This window comes from Sus scrofa, chromosome 15 (assembly GCF_054392235.1).
Source record: "Sus scrofa isolate SSC_HxYL_T2T_F1_AM1 chromosome 15, Sscrofa_HxYL_maternal_Yorkshire_Landrace_v2.0, whole genome shotgun sequence".
NCBI classification, from domain to species: Eukaryota; Metazoa; Chordata; class Mammalia; order Artiodactyla; family Suidae; genus Sus; species Sus scrofa.
Window position 1 is genome coordinate 126,880,667 of NC_139397.1, and position 21,678 is coordinate 126,902,344.

At 37.5% G+C, this 21,678-nt stretch overlaps 1 protein-coding gene across 1 annotated transcript in view; it reads left to right on the forward strand.

The window, feature by feature from the left end:
* UNC80 (unc-80 homolog, NALCN channel complex subunit) overlaps positions 1-21,678 on the forward strand; it is a 260,152-nt gene that overhangs the window by 57,216 nt on the left and 181,258 nt on the right. Inside the window, exons 9-14 of the mRNA XM_084998950.1 lie at positions 10,735-10,996; positions 11,973-12,107; positions 14,155-14,371; positions 15,027-15,167; positions 16,163-16,431; positions 17,544-17,912. Of these exons, the coding sequence (XP_084855076.1) occupies positions 10,735-10,996; positions 11,973-12,107; positions 14,155-14,371; positions 15,027-15,167; positions 16,163-16,431; positions 17,544-17,912 (1,393 nt within the window). The remainder of the gene's footprint in view (positions 1-10,734; positions 10,997-11,972; positions 12,108-14,154; positions 14,372-15,026; positions 15,168-16,162; positions 16,432-17,543; positions 17,913-21,678) is intronic.

Sequence of the window (21,678 nt, forward strand, 5' to 3'; positions counted from 1 at the left end):
ATATGCTTAATTTCTGCTTTGTTAAATACTACATGGGGTCAGGACTGCTTTCCACAGTTCTCCGCCTCCGTAGATTGTCATTTCAAAAGTGTTTTTCTGTTTCAGGTGCACTCTACCAGCATCTCCCATCTTCCATCCCTAGTTAATAATAACTTGGTTTCTTTAAAGCCATAATTGCTTGGAAAAATGTAGTAAAACAATTCTTACCTGTTTTGACAATCTTTTATTGTCAAAATGTATTCTATGCATATCAAAGAAGTATGTGATAATTACAGAATAATTTTAAAGGTATAAGATATTTTTTAAAAACTGAAAATCATCCTTGATCTCATCAGGTAGATATAAAATCAGGTAAATATATATATATAGTATATTTCATTATTTTTACATATACCATTTAGAATAAAATTATTCAAACTTTCAAGAGTTTTTCCTTTTTTTCTGAAAAATAACTTATAGAATATTAGAGTTGAAAAGAACTTTCCTATCAAATCATATAATGAGCTGCCCCCATACCATCTTTATCCACTTATGTAAATTTTTTCCTCACATTTTAATTAGGTAGATGGTTGATTGGTTCATTAAAATGACTTTTATTGGTTTTTTAGTGACAATTTGATTGTGTGATGATTCTGTCCTAAATGACCAAAAAAAAAAAAAATTATTGACCATCCTTGCTTTTTATTGACTACTTACCCCTGTATACCTCATACTTTAAGCCAAATAAACTAGTACTTGAATAACACTTCAAATGAAGGTACTTCAGGTTATAATATTTGCTATAGAATGGCCTGTTAGCTTCATTGTTATTTCAAACAGTCTCTTTAAATTTAAGCGATTGAAATGTGACTTAACAAATTTTGATTCCCTAAGTTACAGACTTGTTTTTAGTCTCTGACCACAGCAGAATATCAGTGGCGTCTTACTGCCATACAGTTCATTATCAGCTAAACTTATCTGCTAGGAAGCAGTTAATATCTACAGGACTCAGTACAATATGTACAGCAGTAATTACTTTCAGTCAAATTTTGTGTATAAAAAAATTTGTGTATAAAGACAAATATAGTCATCTGGCACCTTTAGGGACAAAACTGCCAACATATCATTTTCAGTTAGTGTTTCCACATAGGAATTGTTGTGGATGTTGTTTTTAAAGTACAAAAGTTGGAGTTCCTGTCGTGGTGCAGCGGAAAAGAATCTGACTAGGAACCAGGAGGTTGTGGGTTCCATCCCTGACCTCACTCTGTGGGTTAAGGATCTGGCGTTGCCATGAGCTGTGGTGTAGGTCACAGACTCGGCTTGGATCCTGCATTGCTATGGCTGTGGTGTAGGCCGGCAGCTACAGCTCCAATTAGACCCCTAGCCTGGGAGCTTCCATATGCCATGTGTGGCCCTAAAAAGCAAAATAAATAAATAAATGAAAGTACAAAAGTTATGCATTATTTGTTTCTCTAGGGCAATTGTCCTCTAATCTTATTAAGAAGGTTTAAGAATTACCTGGAGAAACTAGAAGTGTAGGGATGAACAGATAAAATCTACTCTACCTAAAATAGATAAGCATGGTAGAACAGTGTAAACCAGCTATAATAGAAAAAATTAAAAAAAAAAAAATAAAAAAGTAAAATAGATAAGCAATGGTGATTTACTGTATGACACAGGGAATTATAATCAATGTCTTATAATAATCTATATTAGAGAATAATCTTAAAAAATGTAAATATCTGTACAAAACTGAATCACTTTGCTATACACTGGAAATTAATGCAATATTGTTAATCAACTATAGTTCAATAAGGAAAAAAAGAGGATTACCTGGAGATTTTATTGAAAATAAAGATTCCCGGGTTATATCACCAGCAATTCTGGTTTAGTAAGTTTGGGCCAAGTCTTGGGAATCTGTGTCTTTAACAAGCTCCCTTTTCCCTACCCACCTGGAATTCTCTTAGAAGTGGTCCATTGGCATATCACTATACAGAACACTGCTCTAGGGATTTGAAATAATTTATGAAAATTCCTAATTTACTAAGTAGAAATATTTGGGGACACGGAGGTGTAGGGCAGAAACTAAAGGGTATAGCTAGTCCAATGGGGGATGGAAATAGTTCTGCTGAACTGCTAATACCTGCCTTCATCACAGCAGCCTAGTCAAGAAAACAAAAGGCTATTATAATAAGTCAAATGATTGTCACAAATGCTTGAGGACCTAAAATTACTCAGCTGGTAGCCAAGCCAACCTCATACTTTGTCTTTTCTTTATAAATCCTAGAGTACAGCACTGAAAAAGAATAGGTTATTCTAGGTATAAATGCTAGACTGAGAGGAGTGGGATAGTCCATACTTTTTTTAAAAAAAGAGAAATGGAGTGGGGTGGGTGGGAGGGAAGAGTGGGGAGAGGTGCCTAGGAAAATGGTAGAAATGAGAATCAAGGCTGCTATTTTCCCTCAAACTGGGCTTGGGAATGTAACCAGGTAAGGTATCAGGAGGAGACAAGTGATAGACTGGACATTTGAGAAGAGATTTACAAAGGTTTTGACAGGATATAGGGCAGCCACAAGAGCTAGTGCAGTACTCCAGAGATGGTACCATCTGGAAGCTCCTAGCCTGAGGGGCAAAGAGTTAGCAGCTATTGAGAACTTTATAGAGAGAGTGGTTAGTAAGAGCTGTCACCATCCGTGGTCACATCAGCCCTAGGTCACTGTGCCAGCCCCAGGCAGATCTCTGAGGGAAGGAGTCTTGGAAAGAAATCATTGTTCTTCTGTCTTCCCATCTCATGTGGGAGCCACCTTTTGCAGCATTCCTCCTAGAGCCAGAGGCAAGGGAAGGAGCCTTTGATAGAGTCTATACAGACCAGTCTTTCTAGACATGGAGGTAGAGAAGGGTAAAGAGTGAATGGGATTGGGAAGCAGGGATTGGTGGCAAACAAATGATATCCCTTCCAGGATGGGAATGGTTATTTCGAATCTAACCTCATGCTTCTTATGAAGACTCAGACTTTTTACTAAAATGATTACATACCAAAAAGTTAAATAATAGAATATTTTGAAAGAATAGGCATAACATATCATCCAGAGGATGATGAGACATTTGTGTAAAACTATATATATATAGCATATATAAATATTTACATTATGTATTTATGTAACATGATGTATTACAAAGTGATATATAAAATATGTGTATACATATATATATTATATAAATACATATATATATGGATAGACTGTATATGTAAATAGTAGGTATTTAATCCATATTGATAAAGTCTAAGGGCTTAGTTGGCTAATATTCTCTAAAGACACACAGACAGAAATACACAACACCGAAGTGGTCAGTTTTATATATTTTCACAAGTGAATAGAGTAATCAGCACCCAGACAAAACAGAACATTATAAGCACCCCAGCCTTTTACATCGTATAACACCTAAAATTTTTTTTGTTAAATGCATATACATTCTAGCATTTATTTGCCCATTCTCCTTTGGCTGACTTCCAGAATGTTCTCTAGCTTTTTACTGTAACAGAATTGCTGCAATAAACGTTCTTATGCATGTCTCCTTGTGTACATGGGCAAGAGTTTCTCTAAGGTAGAATTTCTGGATCACAAAGTAAGGACACTATTAAATTTACTAAGTATCACCAGACTGCATTCTGAGAGAGTTCACCAGCAGTGTGTGAGTGTCCCATGTATTCACACCCTCAGAAATACTTACTGTCTTCAGACTTCTATATTCTCATGGATATAGTGGGTGTGAAGTGATATTCCATTGCCGTCCAAGTCTGCATTTCCCTGATTATTGATGAAGTAGAGTATCTCTCTATGTTTATTCTCTCTTTAGATTTTCTTCTGGTGAAATTTCCTTCCATACCCTTTGCCTCTTTCAGCTATTTTGTCTTTTTCTTACTGATTTATAAGCATTCATTATTAGTGAGAATAATAATCCTTTGTAGGCTTAGTACATTGCAATTATCTTCTACATTTTGTAGACAATTTTTTAATAAAAGCTTTACAATCGAAATAGTCAAATTTATCAATACTCTCTTAAAATAGTTGGGGATAGTTAATCTTCTCTAAGAATTCTTTCACACCCTAGGTCATAAGTATTTTCTCAATTTTCTTCTGTATTGCCTTTTCTATAATTTTAGTCCATCTAAAGTTGTCTTTCTTTGCACAAGAAAGAAAAAATTCCTACCATCTAGGACAACATGGAATGACCTTTAGGGGATTACCTTGTGTACCTTAAACATACATAAACAATTTCCATATTTATTCTACTCAATTTTTAAAACTGATTGTTTTCTTAATGAATACTTACTAACCTTTACGAAAAATAAAGTTGGCTTTCTTTGGTATATGGTGGTATGAAATAGGGATCTGTTTTTCCACCTAAATAACTCATTTTCCCCTCACCATTTCTTAAATAGTTATTTTCCTGCAGATCTGTTATTTGCTACAGAATGAATATCAGATTTCCCCATATGCAAGGGTATGATTTGGATCTCTCCATTCTGTTGCATCTCTCTGTTTGCTGACTCTACCAATATCCTATTGTCCTATTATTATAGGTATTTTCTAACTTTTGTTGTGGATTTTAATAAATAAGTTTTGTAAAATCTTTTCTACGTCTGTTGAGAAATCATGTATGTTCTCCTATAATCTTTTTAGGTAGTGGTAACTTACTTTATTAGATGTTCTAATAGTAAACCATCCTTAAATTCCTGGGGAAAATCTAACTTGTACATTGCTGGATGTGGTTTGTTAGTATTTTCTTTACTATTTTCATCAGTGCTCATAAATGAATGTGGCTTTTGATTTTCCTTTGTTTTTTGTCTGTTTTCAGTAGCCAGTTTATAATAGTCTCATGAAAAGAATGTTCCTTCTTTTTCTGCCTTTGGATCACTTTATATAAAACTAGAGATACCTGTTTCCCTAATGTCGAATGAAATTTGACTGTAAACCTTCTGGGCTTGAGATATTTTTAAAGTAAATATGATCTACCACAATTCATTTTTTAAACTTAGTGGGTATATGTAGGTTTTAATTTCTTTTTAATCATTTTGGTTGGATAAATATGTGTCCATCTAGGTATTCAAACTTTTAATCTCATTGTTCCTAGTGTTTTCCTTTTTCTCTAAAACCATCACCGTATCTAGTTATGTCTGTTTTTTTTCAGGGAGAGTATTCTGATCACACCTCTTATTGCATTTCTTGATTAATTTTTATTAATTTTGTCAAAGAAATATTTGCTTTTGTCACTCCTATTTATCTTTGTTTAATATTATATTAATATATGTTCCTATTTAATGTTTCTTTTTTTTCCATACTACTTGGGGTTTTGTTTACTTTTTTTTTAACCTATTGAAGTAGATGCTCATTTCATTATTTTTCACTGTTTCCTTTACCCCGATATAAGCCGGTAAACCTCTAAATGTTCCTCTTGTTACGTGTTATCTTCATCTCACAAGGTTTCACATATGGAGTCATTACCATTCTGTGTAATATTTTTAAAATTCTCATTACAACTGTTTATTTGATCCATTAGTTGTTTCAAATGTACTTCTAAATTTGCTAACTGAGGAGTTCCCGTCATGGCACAGTGGTTAACGAATCCGACTAGGAACCATGAGGTTGTGGGTTCCATCCCTGGCCTTGCTCAGTGGGTGAAAGATCCGGTGTTGCCATGAGCTGTGGTGTAGGTTGCAGATGGTGGCTTGGATCCCACATTGCTATGGCTCTGGCGTAGGCCGGCGGCTGCAGCTCCAATTACACCCCTAGCCTGGGAACCTCCATATGCCATGGGAAGCGGCCCTAGAAAAAAGCAAAAAGACAAATTAAATAAATAAATAAATAAATACATAAATTTGCTAACTGATTATAGCTATTCGTTTTCTTTTTGCTATTAATTTCTCTTGAAATTCAGTTATGGTTGGAATACTAACTAGGTTTATGTGAGATACTAAGTTTTAAGTTTCTTTTGAGATTTAATTTGTAAACATTTCAAGATTCAAGAAAATAATGTTAAGTGTATTATTCAGATCTCCTATATTCTTACTAATCTTTATATGTTTTATTATTTGCTGGAAAATGTATGTTAAATACTTACTTTATTAATACTTAAATATTATTTTTTGTCTGTTTTCCCTTAGAGTTCTCTTAGGTTTTGCTTTAAGTATTTGGAAATATTCTTCTTAGGTATATACATGTTTAGAATTAGCATAGCTTCCAGGCTAAATTTTTCTTTTTAACTTTATGTTGACTGTCTTTATGTCTAATACTACTTTTTGCCTCAAAGTTTATTCTTATTATTGCTACAGCAACTTCCTTTTAGTTGGATTTACATATCTATACCCATTCTTTCCTTTCCTAACCTTCTGTACCTTTAAATTTTAGAATTTTGTTTTGTAATTAGCATGTGACCAAACTTAGTTTTTCAAATCAAATGTGACAATTCTTGTCTTTTACCCCATGAATGTATTTAGTATTTATTTTGATAACTGCAATTTGGGATTTATATTTTCCATTTTATTTTATGCTTTTTATATACTCTACTTTTTAATTTGGTTTCTCTTTTCTTTTCTTCTCTGTCTGCTAATTGATTCAGTTTTCTCCAACCCCTTTTTTCCTTCTGTTGGAAGGAAAGTGTCTATTATATGACTGTCATTAAAAGTGTAACATGGGTACTTACCTACTGAAGTCAGAATTAAGGGGAATTTCTGTCATCGCTCAGCAGAAATGAATCTGACTAGCATCTGTGAGGACACAGGTTTGATCCCTGGCCTTGCTCAGTGGGTTAAGGATCTGGCGTTGCCATGAGCTGTAGTGTAGGTGGCAGATGCAGCTCAGGTCCCGCGTTGTTGCGGCTGTGGTGTAGGCCAGCAGCTACAGCTCTGATTTGACCCCAGCCTGGGAACCTCCACATGCCACAGGGTTCAGCCCTTAAAAAAAAGACAAAAAAAAAGTAAAATCCCAATGTTTCAGCCCCAGTCACTCTCTGCCTTATTATGTACTGTTCTATACACTTGTGAAAACATTAACACAATCAAGATAATGAACATACCCATCACCCTTTAAAGTTTCCTTGTGCCGTTTGTAATTTTTCCCTTTCCTGACCCCTCTCTTTCCTCTTTCACAGGCAACCATTGATCTGCTTTCTGTCACTATAGATTAGTTTTCAATTTTCCAGAATTATATATCAGTGAAAACATACTCTTTTTCTGATTGTTTCCTTTACTCAGCGTAATTATTAAATATAGAATAGTTCTCTCCTTTTTATCGCTGAATAATATTCCATCATATAGCTGTACCACAGTTTGTTGATCCACTTCCCTGCTGATTTGCATTTGTGTTGTTTCAAGTTTGGGGCCATTAAATTTTTATAAAGTTCTTCTCCACTCAAAAACTTAAAATTTTAATTTAAAATGATAAAAAACCCATTTTTTCCCTAATACTATTATGGTTTTATATTTTTATATTTAAATCTTAACTCTTCTTGATTTTTATTTGATGAATAAAATATGCTAATTTAAAATAGGCTAAATTAATTTTTTCTGAGAAGTCAGTCAATTATGCCAATATTATTTATTGACTAATGTATTCTTTGCACTAATTTGATTCATGACCATGAGGACAAAGGTTTGATCCCTGGCCTCGCTCAGTGGGTCAGGATCCTGGCATTGCTGTGACTGTGGTGTAGGCTGGCAGCTGCAGCTCTGATTCAACCCCTAGCCTGGGAACTTCCATATGCCACAGGTGGGGCCCTAAAAAGAAAAAAAAAAGAGAGAGCAAGAGAGGGTTTGGAGAGCCTTCCAGGCTAGTGACCACGTGGAAGAGCTAGGACAGTGGTGAGCATGGAGAGGGCATGGACCCTCCATGCTCTATCCCCATGCCTCACTCTATGCATCTCCTCTCTTTGACTGTTCCTAAGTTGTATCCTTTTATAGTAAACTGGAAATCTAGTGAGAACATGAGTTTGCTGAGCTCTGTTAGTCTCTCTAGCAACTTAATCAAACCCAAGGAGGGGATCACGGTAACCTTTGCTTTGTAGCCAGTCATTCAGAAATACAACTAACAACCTGGACTTGCAACTGGTAGCTGAAGCCTGAGTGGTGGGGGTTGTGAAAGCCTCCAATCTGCAGCAGGTAAGTCAGAAGCACTGGTGACAACCTGGGGTTATGACTGGTGTCTGAAGTGGAGTGGGGGTAGTCTTGTAGGACTGAACCCTTAATCTGTAGAATCTGACAGGGTCTCCAGGTAGGAAGTGTCAGAATTGAATTAAATTGTAGACATTCAGTTGTCCAGGAAATTGTTGGTGGTGTGGGAAACACTCCCTCCCCACCTCCACACATTGAAACTTGGTGCAGAACACAAAAGAGAATTGCCTTAAACTTATGGATTATCTGGGGGGAAATGGAAATCTTTATAACATTGAGTATTTATTCCAGTGATTACAGTGTCGACTTAAAAAAATGCACAACTTAAAAGTTGAGAGTTAAGTTTTATTTGAGGCAAAATTAAGACTTAAGCCCAAGAGACAGCATCTCAGGTAGCCCTGAGAAAACTGCTCCAAGGAGGCGAGAAGGGGGGAGCTAGGATATAAAGGAGTTGTGTTTGTTGTTGTTATTTGACAAAGGCCAGGGGGTAGGAACAAAAGATTCACGGAAAGACAGATATCTCAAATTACGGATTTTCCATGGGAAGATGCAAAGGTCTGGGCTCACTGGAATCACTCCTTTGATATTCACCTCAACTATCAGGCCAGTATTTGTTTCCTTCCTGAATTCCCTCAGGGCTCACCCGCTCACCCTTGGAAGGAGCTGCACTCACAGAGGACTGTGACAGCAGTCCAGGAGGCAGTATTTCAGATAGCTCTGAAATATGGCCCCATAAGAGGGAAGGGGAAATACCAGGGTATCTGTGATAAAGGTAAAGGGGAGGTGCCTGCAGCCATGCACACATTTTACAAAAGTTTGCTGCTGGCCTCGTGAAGGTTACTACTAGTCAGGAGGAGCAGACATCAATCTCCATGAAGGGTTTTAGTGTTTTTCTAGTTGTGCGGAGGAGGTGCAAGAAGTGGGCTCATAAAATCTTCTCCTGAAAATATCTAACTCTCATAGAGGCAGATGGCAAGTGCCAAACTCCAGTTCACAACAGTTTGTGTCTTTGTTTTACTTAGTTTGCTACTTCAATTAAAATAGTCAAGAATATTAGACCCCAGGATAGTACCAACATGCAAAACCATTGTAAAATAGGCAATTGCTTCTCAACACACCAGACAATTCCAATGAGAGTAAAGACAGCCAAGTAGGATATGTGCTTTGATAGCGGAGTTGAAAGCCTATGAAAATGGTTCACAAGACACCAGACCTGGTCTGTGTTTGTATATCTGAACTTTTTACTGCACTCACAGTAAGAAATATATTTCACTCGTGACAAATACATGAGGTAAAACAGAAGTTCCACCAACCATGCAAATCCTTACTCCATTTGTTTCATTCTGATGGTTTTTGTTCTAGTTAACATTTTAATTGTAGTTATATCACTTTGAATTAATTTTTCAATAATGAGTCAGAACCTTCAATTCAAAAAATATGAGTCTGAGAAGTTAAGGAAAACCTCTCCTTCTCTCAGTGGCTGCATTTTTTGCTGAAGCTCTTCATGTGTGGGTGGTACATTTGCTAGTTGATAGCAGGGTATAAAACTTTCCCTTTTGCATCATTTAATTCAGGAAGAAATTATTCTTGGGGTTCATTTCATATTTTAGATTTGATTCCATTTTGGATTCCAGAAGCTCTAAGTTTGTAATTTATCATTTATTGTCTATTATTCTCATCGCACCGTATGTTCCTCAAGGAGAGGAAGCTAACTTTACTTACCTTCTTATCCCCTAAGAACCTAAGATAGTGTAAGATACATAAAATGCTGAGCAATTGCTTAAAACTAATTTGTAATACAGTTAAATTGAGCACTAAATGATGAATTTATTGGGTGTTTAAATTGAATAGTAGAATTCCAGAATTGTGCGATTTTCTTTCAAAGAGAGTTTTGCTGTCATTTATACGGATATATGACTTCAGAATATTCAAATTTTCCTTTTTTTCACAGTATAAATTTTGTTTGTTTAGTACTTTGCAGTTTCCTTGGCTTTTATGTAATATTATCAAATTGAAATTAAAATAGCCCAATGAAGTACACAAATATTTTTTATTAAAATGTTCAGTCAATTTCTGCTGTACAGCAAAGAAAGTACACAAATATTATTACCATTTCTATCAAGGGAAAAGTCAACCGGATAGCTTAAAATGAAAGAAACATTGTGATCTGAACCTCATCTGTTTCTACAGACTCTCATCATTGTCTACCACCCCCAAATCACTTACCAACCATGCCAAGTGCATATGATGCTCCCCCGCCCACTTAAAACTCATGATTAAAAAAACAAAACAAAAACCTCCATGCTTTCATAGGCTTTGTTCCCTCTGACTGAAGTGTTGATCCACCCTCTTGCCCTGTCCACAACTTTGCCTGGATAATGGCCACCTATCCTTCAAAACTCTCTTGCATGTAGTGTCTAGCAAAAGTGAAATGAGCAAGACCAGTTGGAAAGAGAGAAAAGAAGATAAGAGATAAGTGAATGAATAAATGAACAAATGAGAAAAGCACAGCTATAAGCCATGTTGTGCCATCCTTGGAATGCATGACTGCCAATATAATCATCTTCTTTCTGCCATGGGAACAGGGCCTCTCTCGTGATACCTCCATGCCAAAGGTCCCGCTATGCCACCTACTTTGACGTTGCTGTTCTTCGCTGCCTACTCCAGCCCCACTGGTCTGAGGAAGGCACTCAGTGGTCTCTGATGTACTATCTACAAAGGCTGAGACACATGTTGGAGGAGAAGCCAGAAAAGCCCCCAGAGCCAGATATTCCTCTCCTGCCCAGACCCAGGAGTAGCTCCATGGTGGCAGCAGCTCCCTCGCTAGTGAACACACACAAGACCCAAGTAAGAGAAACTCCATTGTCATTGGAACCAACAACTTTGGCTGTGACAGATTATTTTTTTCTTCTGTGCATCCAGTTTATTTATCCCAACACTGACTATTTGATTGGTGGGTTATTCTGATGCTGTTATCCTTTCCTTCTCTCTTTTACTGCTGCACCCTCTTGCTGCTCATTAGCATTTAATTGACCATTCAAAGAAGTGCTATCTAAATGCCTCTTACACACACTAATCTAGAGTAAGCCTCTATTGATCCGGAATAATGGGAAATGGGTCTTCTGGCTAATCTAAGCACTAGTTAATAGAGAGTTCTCACATATAATCTGTCGATTACCAATATTATATTATTAGGCTTTTATTGAACATGATTTAACCTCCTTTGCTTAGCTCAAAATTTTCCAGTGCCTCAATGTCACCATTAAGAATATTGTTTTTTGATGTATAGTCTTGCTTTTTTTTTTTTTATAGATGTTTGGAGGAATAAACTGACTGTGTACTGATGTGATGACATCCTCCTGAAAATCACTTCTGGATAAACGAAAGTTCTAATATCAGCTTGAATACTTGTTCTTCCCCTCTTTCTCATTAACATCACATGTTGAATATGTAGAGGAAAATAGGATTCACTGTGTGTTCCAGTTGTGTGGGTTTACTTAAATGTGAATTGACCATGTCTGAAAAATGTCTGCATATTCCGAAAATAAACAGCACTATCAGAATGAAAAGGATATATGCTCTGTTTTAGTAGCCAATGATCCTGCCCAAATCCAGTATCTTCTTTGGTGAATCATTAAATGGAAAAACACTTTAAAAAAAAATTAAAAGAGTAAAATAGATACTCATCTCCCCCCATTTTCTTAGCTTTCCTAAATCTAGAGCATTGAGGTCTTACCGTCAAAAACACCACACTGAAGTTACAATTACTACGAAATGTATCTCTACGTCCTTGATCTTTCAACTGTCTTTATTATCTATTAAGGATCTCACCATGAAGTGTAATGAAGAGGAAAAATCTCTCAGCCCTGAGGCCTTTTCCAAGGTTTCGTTGACCAATCTACGCAGGTCTGCAGTCCCAGATCTTTCTTCAGATCTTGGCATGAACATCTTTAAGAAGGTAAGTAGAACCACTTATTGTCTCTGACATTTTGATAATCGAAGAAATACAAACCAGTGCATGAGATGCTCCTGATTGTGTTGTAGAGTGGGTGGTTCGGGGAAGGGTCCTCTCAGCAGAGGTCCGCTTTGGCAGCATGACCTTGCGTAGCATGGCCTTGGGCCAGTCCCTTAGAGTGTGTGAGCACTTTCCATTATGCATATTATGTGGGGTTGTTCAGAGCTCAATCCTGAAACCATGTGTAAAGTGCTTTTAGCAGTGTGGTAATGATGATAACTTACATTTGTATGGTTCATCTCATTTTACCAAGGACTTTTGTATAAGTAATTTGCATGGAATCCGACGAGATTTTTATTCTCCACAATTTTCACCTAAGAAACTAAATCTTACTGAAGTTCTTAGAGTGATACAATCATCGTGGAACATTTATTCTTCAAGTCATCTTTGTTTTTTGTTTTTGGTTTTTTTTTTGTCATCTTTGTTTTAAAGGCAACAAACCAAGCGTTGTTAATAAATTAGTAAATCCTTATCACTGATCCCCTAGGTTTATTACTCTCACTTCCCTTTGTGACAATGTAGGTTTCCATTCAACCAACATTTTTTGAGCATCTACAAGAAGCTCGAACGTTAAAGATGGAGAGTTAAAGAAGGAGTCTTTATGCAAATAAACTGACTTGGGAGTCAGTTGATCAGAGTTCAAATTCCAACCCTGCCGCTTACTACCCATATGATGCTAGCCAAATGATATCAGTTTGTTCATCTGCAAAAGAGTACATAATACACTTCCCTCAAACAGTTATCAGGTTTAAGTGAAATAATACATATAAAGTCTTTATTATGCCTGGCTGGCACTTAGCAAGTACTCAAAAATGTTAGTTATTATTCTCAAAAACAAAGAAAAGAAAAGAAATAGACCTGAGTCTTAGAAATTTTAGGTAGTTTTCGAAGGATTGAGTCCAAACTCGAAACTAGATCGTCTAACTAAATAGTTCATGCTCTTATGAATCCACACTCCACCTCTTTTTCTATAAGTAAATGGAAAATAATGAATAGAAAATAATATATGTAGAATAATATATGTGTGCTGGCATATTTTTCTCTTTTATAAAATGATTAGTTTATGCCAATGAAAAACACAGAACTATTTATCTGTGAGCTCCAAGTGTTGCCATGTAAAGTAGTCCTTTGCCTTCATTGAAAATACAATAATAGACAATGGCTTTAGTTTTCTAAAAGTGTCAGTCAGGGGTGGGGGAGGCAAAAGAGGCTTTCAGTACTGATTGCACGTGAGAATCTTTGCTGAACTTTAAAAAATTCAAGTGCCCAGGCCTGACCCTGGACCCAATTAAGCCACAATTGCTGAAGGTTTGGTCCAGACATTGATATATTTTTAAAAGCTTTCCAAGCAATTCTAAGCTCTTAGTTATACTGGATCTTAAACGTATTTGACGGGTAGGAGTAATAGAATTGGACCAGGGCATGCTATTTATCTTGTTTGCCTCTCGTTATGAACAGAGATGCACATTTGTAGTTGTCTGGCTAAAACAATGGATTTCAGTCTTTAAACAAACAAAAAAAGGCTGCTGCTCCAACTGGTGACTCAGGAATCCTATACGCTAACTCAGGGTTCTCAGGTTTTACCAAGCATCAGAATCACCTGCAGGGCTTGTTAAAACACATATTGCTGGGCTTCCCCTTTTGGGTTTCTGATCCAGTATGTCTGGGGTTGAATCTGAGAATCTGCCTTTCTGACATTTTTTCAGGCACTGATGCTGCTGGTCCAGGGATTATACCTTGAAAACCACTTCCCAACCCCAACCTTGCAGAAAAACCCAGGAAATAGGTTGCCTTTTGCTTAGTTTCTTCGCCTCTTTTGACACACTGTGGAAATTCTTCGCATCTCTATCGGATGTCTTTTCGGTGACTTGCTGAGTCTCTTTTCCTGGAATATTTCCTGAATTTTACTCTGGATGAGGGAGTCTTTTCAGAAGCAAACTGTAACCTTGCCTTTGACCTGGGCCTGACCCTTCATCTCTCATCCTTGCAGTTCAAGAGCCGCAAAGAAGACAGAGAGAGAAAAGGCTCCATCCCGTTCCACCACACGGGGAAGAGGCGGCCTCGAAGAATGGGGGTGCCGTTCCTGCTGCACGAGGACCACCTGGATGTGTCCCCCACCCGCAGCACTTTCTCCTTCGGAAGTTTCTCTGGGCTTGGAGAAGACAGGCGAGGCATTGAAAAAGGAGGCTGGCAAACCACCATTTTAGGTGACCACAAGGACCTGCCAAAGTAGGGCAGAGCTTCCGTGACCTACTTAGAAATCTGGATCTAGGGCTCCCAGGGAAATCTGGATCTTTCTTGAACAGTTTAGTCAAGAAATTTGGGCCCAAATGTAGGCTCCCCAGTACCAAAGTAATGCTGCATCCTCATAGCCAAAGTAATGCATGTAGTTGAATTGTGCAAGAATCCTGAATAATTACACAGGTCATGGCCCTATTTCTTAGCTCATTCTAGATGTGGCAACGTGGCCTTAGAGACTTCTGTGCATTAACTTTCATTGTGAATCCAAAGGCAGATTTTTCTTTTATTCAGATATTAAAAAAGAAAGATGTAAAAAGATGTAAATATGAAAGATGTCATGTTAAGAAGCCCAGCTTAAAATCAAGTGCTGACAGCTCGCTGGGGCCTAACAGATGGTTTCTGACATTTGGCTTAGATTGGGGCTAACCTTATCACAGGCAGCTTCATCAATCATCTTGACCTTGAATATTTCCAAGGCAAGTTCAAGTCCTGCCAGTTGGCTTTGCCTCATGCGCTTCCTAGCATCCCTGCACTCTCACTGCTGTCTTTTGGACAGACAGAATCTCCACAGAGAATCTTCCAGATTTTCAAATCCCACTGTGGTGCTCTCGTCCAATTCAGGGAAATTTACCCGGCGGGGCAGTTCAGACGCAGCCACTGAGATGGAAAGCCTGGGCGCCAGGCACTCCCACTCGCATCACACGCTGGTGAGTGACCTGCCAGACCACTCCAACAGCCACGGGGACAACACCGTCAAGGAAGGTGGGTCGGAGGCGGCCCCTGCAGGCGGGAGTTCAGGTTCCTTTTCCTGTTTCCTGTTTTTACTCCATGTTCCATTTTCATTGTAATTTGGCTCCATGTGCTTTTTGAAAACTTGCATTTCCTGTGTTACAGTGCTTGCTAATTTACTTGTGAACCATTCTTTAAAAAATTTCCATACTAGCAAGAGCTGGTGGATAGCACTATGACCTCCATGCCTCTCAGAAGGAAAGCAAGGGCAAGCTATTCAGGTTTGCTTTCAGAAGGGCACAGACCTACAGGGCAGGAAGAGACTTAGAGGAATTCTAGATGTCCTTCTGAAGGGCTTGTCCACCTTCAGCGAGAGGATAGTCACTGCCTTCCAAGGCTACTGATTCCCTTATCTGACAGCTGCTCTTTTGTGCTTTATATGGGGCAAACTTGCATCTCTGGGTGGAATCCAAGATGGATTCTTATTCTGTCTGTTAAGAGTGTAATTTTAGTTCCTGTTTTCGCTGGACTATATTTCAAGTATTGGATAATATCTATTAGTTACCACCACAAATTTATCTTCCATTTTACTCTTCTGCCAAGGAGAAAAAGAATCTAGTTTGCTGTTGCCTAAATATACTAGGTAAACCAAGTATTTTAACAACTACAAACTTATGGGGAAATACTTCAGCCAATCTACTTCAACTACATCAATAGAGTCTCATCTAACAGTAGGTAAAATGAACCTGTTAGACCAAAAAAAAAAAAAAAAAAAATTAGTCTGGGATCCTCAGGAAACCAGTTAAGAATTCATGTTTTCCATAGTCTTTAATGTTAATCAGATGTTAGATGACTTAACACCTGAAGCAGTGTCTCGGGAGTTGAGAATAGCTTTGAGACTAATAAGTCAAACATCTGCTAAAAGTACAGCTCTGATTGTGATCATGATTTAAAAATAGTATTACCTGTCTATCATGATATTGTAGGCTAATACAGGGGAAACTAAGAGACTGCTTTCCTCTTTCTAGTGCGATCCCAGATCTCCACCATCACAGTTGCAACCTTTAATACTACATTGGCGTCATTCAATGTAGGCTATGCAGACTTTTTCAGTGAGCATATGAGGAAGCTCTGCAACCAGGTGCCCATCCCCGAGATGCCACACGAACCTCTGGCCTGCGCAAACCTTCCGCGAAGCCTCACAGACTCTTGCATAAACTACAGCTACTTAGAAGATACAGAGCATATTGATGGGACTAATAACTTTGTCCACAAGAATGGCATGCTTGATCTTTCCGTAAGGAGCAAGAGTTTTTCTTACTGAAGCTTGAAAGATAATGAATCTTCAGTCCAGTGTTTACAATGTTGGGTAAAAGGGGAATGTGACGTCTTAGAAATGTCGAGCCGTTAAGTGAAAAAGCGACCCATGTAAAAAAAAATTCGAAAAATATCAACCATCTTAGATGTACCTTTTCTTTTCTTTTTTTGAGTATTACATTAGATTTGATCTGATCTCAGAATATTTTTATAATCTAAAATCATTAGTGAATTCCCAATGCACATAGTAAATTTATATAAGGATGTGCATTAGCTAAGTCCCTTTTTTCTAAAATGGAAATAAAAAATTCTCAATTTGTTTTCTTTTGTGATATAAGTAACATACTATAAACTATCTGTGTAGCAGAGGAAAATGAATAGAAGTTCATTAAAACATTTAAACTTGCATCCTCAAGAATGCCTGTCTTAATTATGGTTATTAGCAAATGTTATATTCTATAATTTATAATTATATTGTGTGTGATATTTAATGTGTTATGTTTCACACATTTTTTAAATTTCATATTAAGAAACCTGGCTTAGTAAATAATTTCAAGTATTAAAATCAATAAAAGGACAGGATTTAAACATGCAAATATTTTGCATTTACAATGGAATGTAAATAATGATGCAAATACGAATGTGCAAATGTGCCTCTATTATGTGTTTTAGGAAGCCATTGCTCTTTATCCATTAGTGGTGAAAAGTGAAAGGCAGAGGATTAAATTACTTTGATTTTAAAAATCAGTTGAACAAGTTTCCACTGGGGCAATTAATTACTCTCTCATTAATTCCTTATGCTTTGTTAGCCTCATAAACTGCCTATATCATGGCACATGTTAGAGTCCTTAAGTGAGATAACACACTTATATACCTTTTTTAATTCTCTGGGTGATCTGTACTCTGTATTAAGCACATACACAAAATCCCAGGGCAACTTAATAAGAACATCTGAACATTATCTGAATTATTTATGCTTAAGTGTGTAGAACAGCCTGAAGGAAGTGCAGTCAACAGAGTAACCAAATCTATTTAGGAAGAGGTAATTTAAGCAAATGAATCACCCCCTGTTTATTTTTTGTCTACCCCTAGGTGGTTCTGAAGGCTGTTTATCTTGTCCTTAACCATGACATCAGTTCTCGTATCTGTGATGTGGCGCTAAACATTGTGGAGTGCTTGCTTCAGCTTGGTGTGGTGCCCTGTGTAGAAAAGAACAGAAAGAAGAGTGAAAACAAGGAAAATGGGACTGCGGAAAAAAGACCGAGTGAGGGAACTTTCCAGTTCAAAGGAGTCTCTGGAAGTTCCACCTGTGGATTTGGGGGCCCTTCAGTTAGTGGAGCTGGAGATGGTGGAGGAGAAGAAGGAGGAGGTGCTGACGGAGGAGGTGGAGGAGGTGATGGAGGAGGAGGTGGAGGAGGTGGAGGTGGCCCCTATGAGAAGAAGGATAAGAACCAAGAGAAGGTATGACTGAACCACCTTTTGCATCCGCATGAAACCTTGCTCCTGATTTCTTTCCAATTCTAGCTTGCCAGCAATTTGTTGACTCAGAGTTGCAACCAGTCACTAAAGAAAGTGGTGAGTCTAGAAATCTCTTCATTAGATTCTTAGCAGGTATTAGTAAAGATAGTTAGTTGAAACTGTATCCTAAATTCAAAAGCCATTGCCATCCAAGCAGTATTAGAACTAATTCCCTGGTCATGTTAATTCTCCAGGAGAATATCTCAGATACACTACATTGCCGTAATTCTCAGTCTGCCACCAAGGATAGTCTTTCTCAAGACTTAACAGCGTCTGACCTCATTGAGCAGTGTTTTAGTCTTCTCAGGCTGTCATAACAAAAATACCACAGATTGGATGGCTTAAACTACAGAAATTTATTCTTCACAGTTCTGGAGAAGTCCAAGATCCAGCAAGGTAGATTTCATTCTGAGGCCTCTCCTCTTGGCTTGTAGGTGATTGTCATTTTGCTGTGTCTTCCCATGACCTCCTTTTTCTATGTGTGCAGGGAAGGAGAGAGGAAGCTCAACAGTGTCTCTTCTTATAAGGGGACTAATTCTGTTGTACCAGGGTTCCACTCTCATAACCTCATCTAACCCTAATCACTCCCCAAAGGCCACACTTCCATATACCATCACCTGAGAGGTTGGTGCTTTAACATATGAATTTGAGTGAGACACAAACATTTAATCCATAATAAGCGGTATAATTTTTCTGCAAAAAAATTCATTTCTTTCTTTTGATATAGAGAACACATTTTTAGGCATCCTACTTTAATCACAGTTAAGGAGAAAGGGGGAAAAATTGTTTACTTGTTGATGCTGGTTTAGAAGACTAACCTAGGTCCTCTTATGTCTCTGTGTCACATCCAGGTGGTTTTGGATTTCTTTTATAATTTATATATTTATTTATTTATTTTTTGGCCATACTGCAGCATGTGGAAGTTTCCAGGACAGCCAGGGATTGAACCTGAGCCATAGCAATGACAATGCCAGATCCTTAAACCACTGAGCCACCAGGAAACTCCATCTTTAGCTTTCTTATTACTGATTTTTCTTTTTCTTTTTTAGAAGTACATCCACAGCATACGGAAGGTCTTGGGCTAGGGATCGAATCAGAGCTGCAGTTGCCAGCCTACACCACAGCCACAGCAGTGCCAGACCTGAGCTGCATCTGCAACGACACTGCAGTTCGTGGCAATGCCATCCTTAACCCACTGATAAAGGCCAGGGATCGAACTCGCATCCTCATGGATTCTAGTCAGGTTCTTAATCCACTGAGCCACAGTGGGAACATCCTATTACTGATTGTTTTTGAATTTAATTCCCTTTGACTTGACAAAACCTGATTTATGATCTCAGTACTTAACATCAAGAATTGGTTTTCTTTTTAATTTGAATTTTAAATAAGAATTACCACAGCTTAAATTCATATAATTTATGCTGATTTCAATTTGGGGTTTTAGTTGGAAAATGCTGTTAGGAAATTGAAATCAACAAGAGATTTGAATCTCTAACAGATGACAGTCTACACTTTAGGTCAAGTGTTGACAAGTATAAAGTTTCGCTGTGCAGAGTTCTCCCACCTACGTATTTTCTAAAATATAAATTTTTATTTTCTTACAGGGTATCGGGTTTTTATATCTGATAAGAGTTACAGTGCTCCTTTTCCTTTTATATTTTTTCCATCTCTTTTCAGTCCTCCTTGATGCTTGCTTAATATGCACTTATCTAGGTTTCTTCCTCTCATTGTCTACTCTATTTTTTCCAAATATTCATGAGCTCTCATCTAGTTATTCCTCCCCACATATTCTTGAGTTCCTGAACCTGACCTTTTTTTCTTTAGGATTCCTTCTCCTGCTTTAAACATACATATGTTTTCCAATTTTAATAGCATCTTCTGGTACTTAAGGTTCCCAACTTTTTACTTTCCCAAATATCATTGAGGACAATCCAAGGCTTCGCAGACTTCATCGTAGATGAAAATTATCTAAATAATGATACAGATCACAAGGGATCTAGTTAGGATCTCGGATCCTAAAATCTAAGGAGTTATTCAGTCAGCAGTTAAGTAGGAATGAGAAACAATTACAGGTTATCAGGACCAAATTTATAAACACAGCAAATAGTGAGCTTCTTAATTTTTGAGTTATTACCTGTCAATCTAGGCTGGCCACTCAAAGAGATAATAGATAGTGCTATGTCATTATGTCATAATATTCAAGGGAAAATGGAAAGAAAAAGAAATTTTGGTAAGCTCTTATCAGTAAAGCTTAGAAAGTCCCTAAATCGATGAGGGCTTTCATATGTTTATTGAGGATCCCTGAAGTTTATTAGTAGTATTTTGTTTCTATTTTGTGTTTGTTTTTAGTTTTAAAATTTCACCCAAGTAGTATTTTCATCTAATTTCTTATTAGTGAACATCAAATCTCTTGCCTATTTTAAAAATCTCTTATACTAGAAACTTGATAATTATCCTTTAGACCAAAGCTATCACTTTTGATTAGGATGGGATTTTTAAAAGTCAGATTATGTGTTCTCCAAAAAAGCTATGAAGATATTAATGTTTTATAGTTGTATAACATAATATTCTTTGTAATTCATAGAATTTATAAAATCATACCTGATTTTATAAATTCAATGGCATTATGCTTGTGATGCATACAGATCTCTCCTGCCTCCAATCCATCTGTTTTTTTTCCGTGGAATCAGAAGGTTTATCTAATTTTAAAACATAGTAATACCAGAAGCATGGGGGAATTGATTAATTCAGAAAGGAAGATCTAATTTCTATTTCTATATTTGCCAGAAGTTGGTACTGAGAGCTTGAAATGTTATTTAATATCTGTCCTGGTTTCTGCCTGTAGCTTGATATATATTTCTATATGTCTCCTATGAGAGGAGCCTAAATCCCAAGGACATCTGAAGGGCCAAAGAAATACCAATAGATATTTACAAAAAGTTTTTGGAGCTAGGAATTTTTTTAAAGGGAAAACATAATGGTTTAAAAATGTGGAGTTCCTGTCTTGGCTTAGTGGAAATGAATCTGATTAGCATCCATGAGGACACAGATTCGATCCCTGGCCTGTTCAGTAGGTTAAGGATCTGGCATTGCTGTGAGCTGTGGTGTGGGTTGCAGAGATGGCTCAGATCTGGTGTTGCTGTGGCTATGACATAGGCCAGCAGCTGCAGCTCCGATTCAACCCCTAGCCTGGCAACCTCCATATGCCATGGGCGTGGCCCTAAAAAGACAAGAAAGAAAGAACTAAACCAGTCTTCCAAATCAGCTCTCACCCAAGGTGACCTTGCCTGAGGCACAACTGCCTCTGACTGTGTTGGCTGTGCACCTTGTAAGGGCTCCTGGCTCTGGAGGCCAGTCAGGACTGATATCCAGTCCGGGCTCTGTGCACCAAGCTGTTCACCCAAGGACTGCAGCTAAGAGCGTTCATCTTTTCCTAGTTCATCCCCCCAAAGGAGTGCCTTTTCTAATTGCACAAAGAGTAGCAGTGCCCTACACCTAGAAATAATAACGAACATTGGTTTTGCTATTATAATGAGCCTTACATGTTTTGCCTCACAAACTCTGTGAAATAGAGTGTTTTTATGATTCCCATTTGGTAGGGCACAGAGTGGTTAGGTAGCTTGCCCAAGATTATGAAGCCAAGATTTGAATTTAAACTAAAACACTTTTCTGTTGGTACGTACATGTATTAATACGTATGTATGTATGT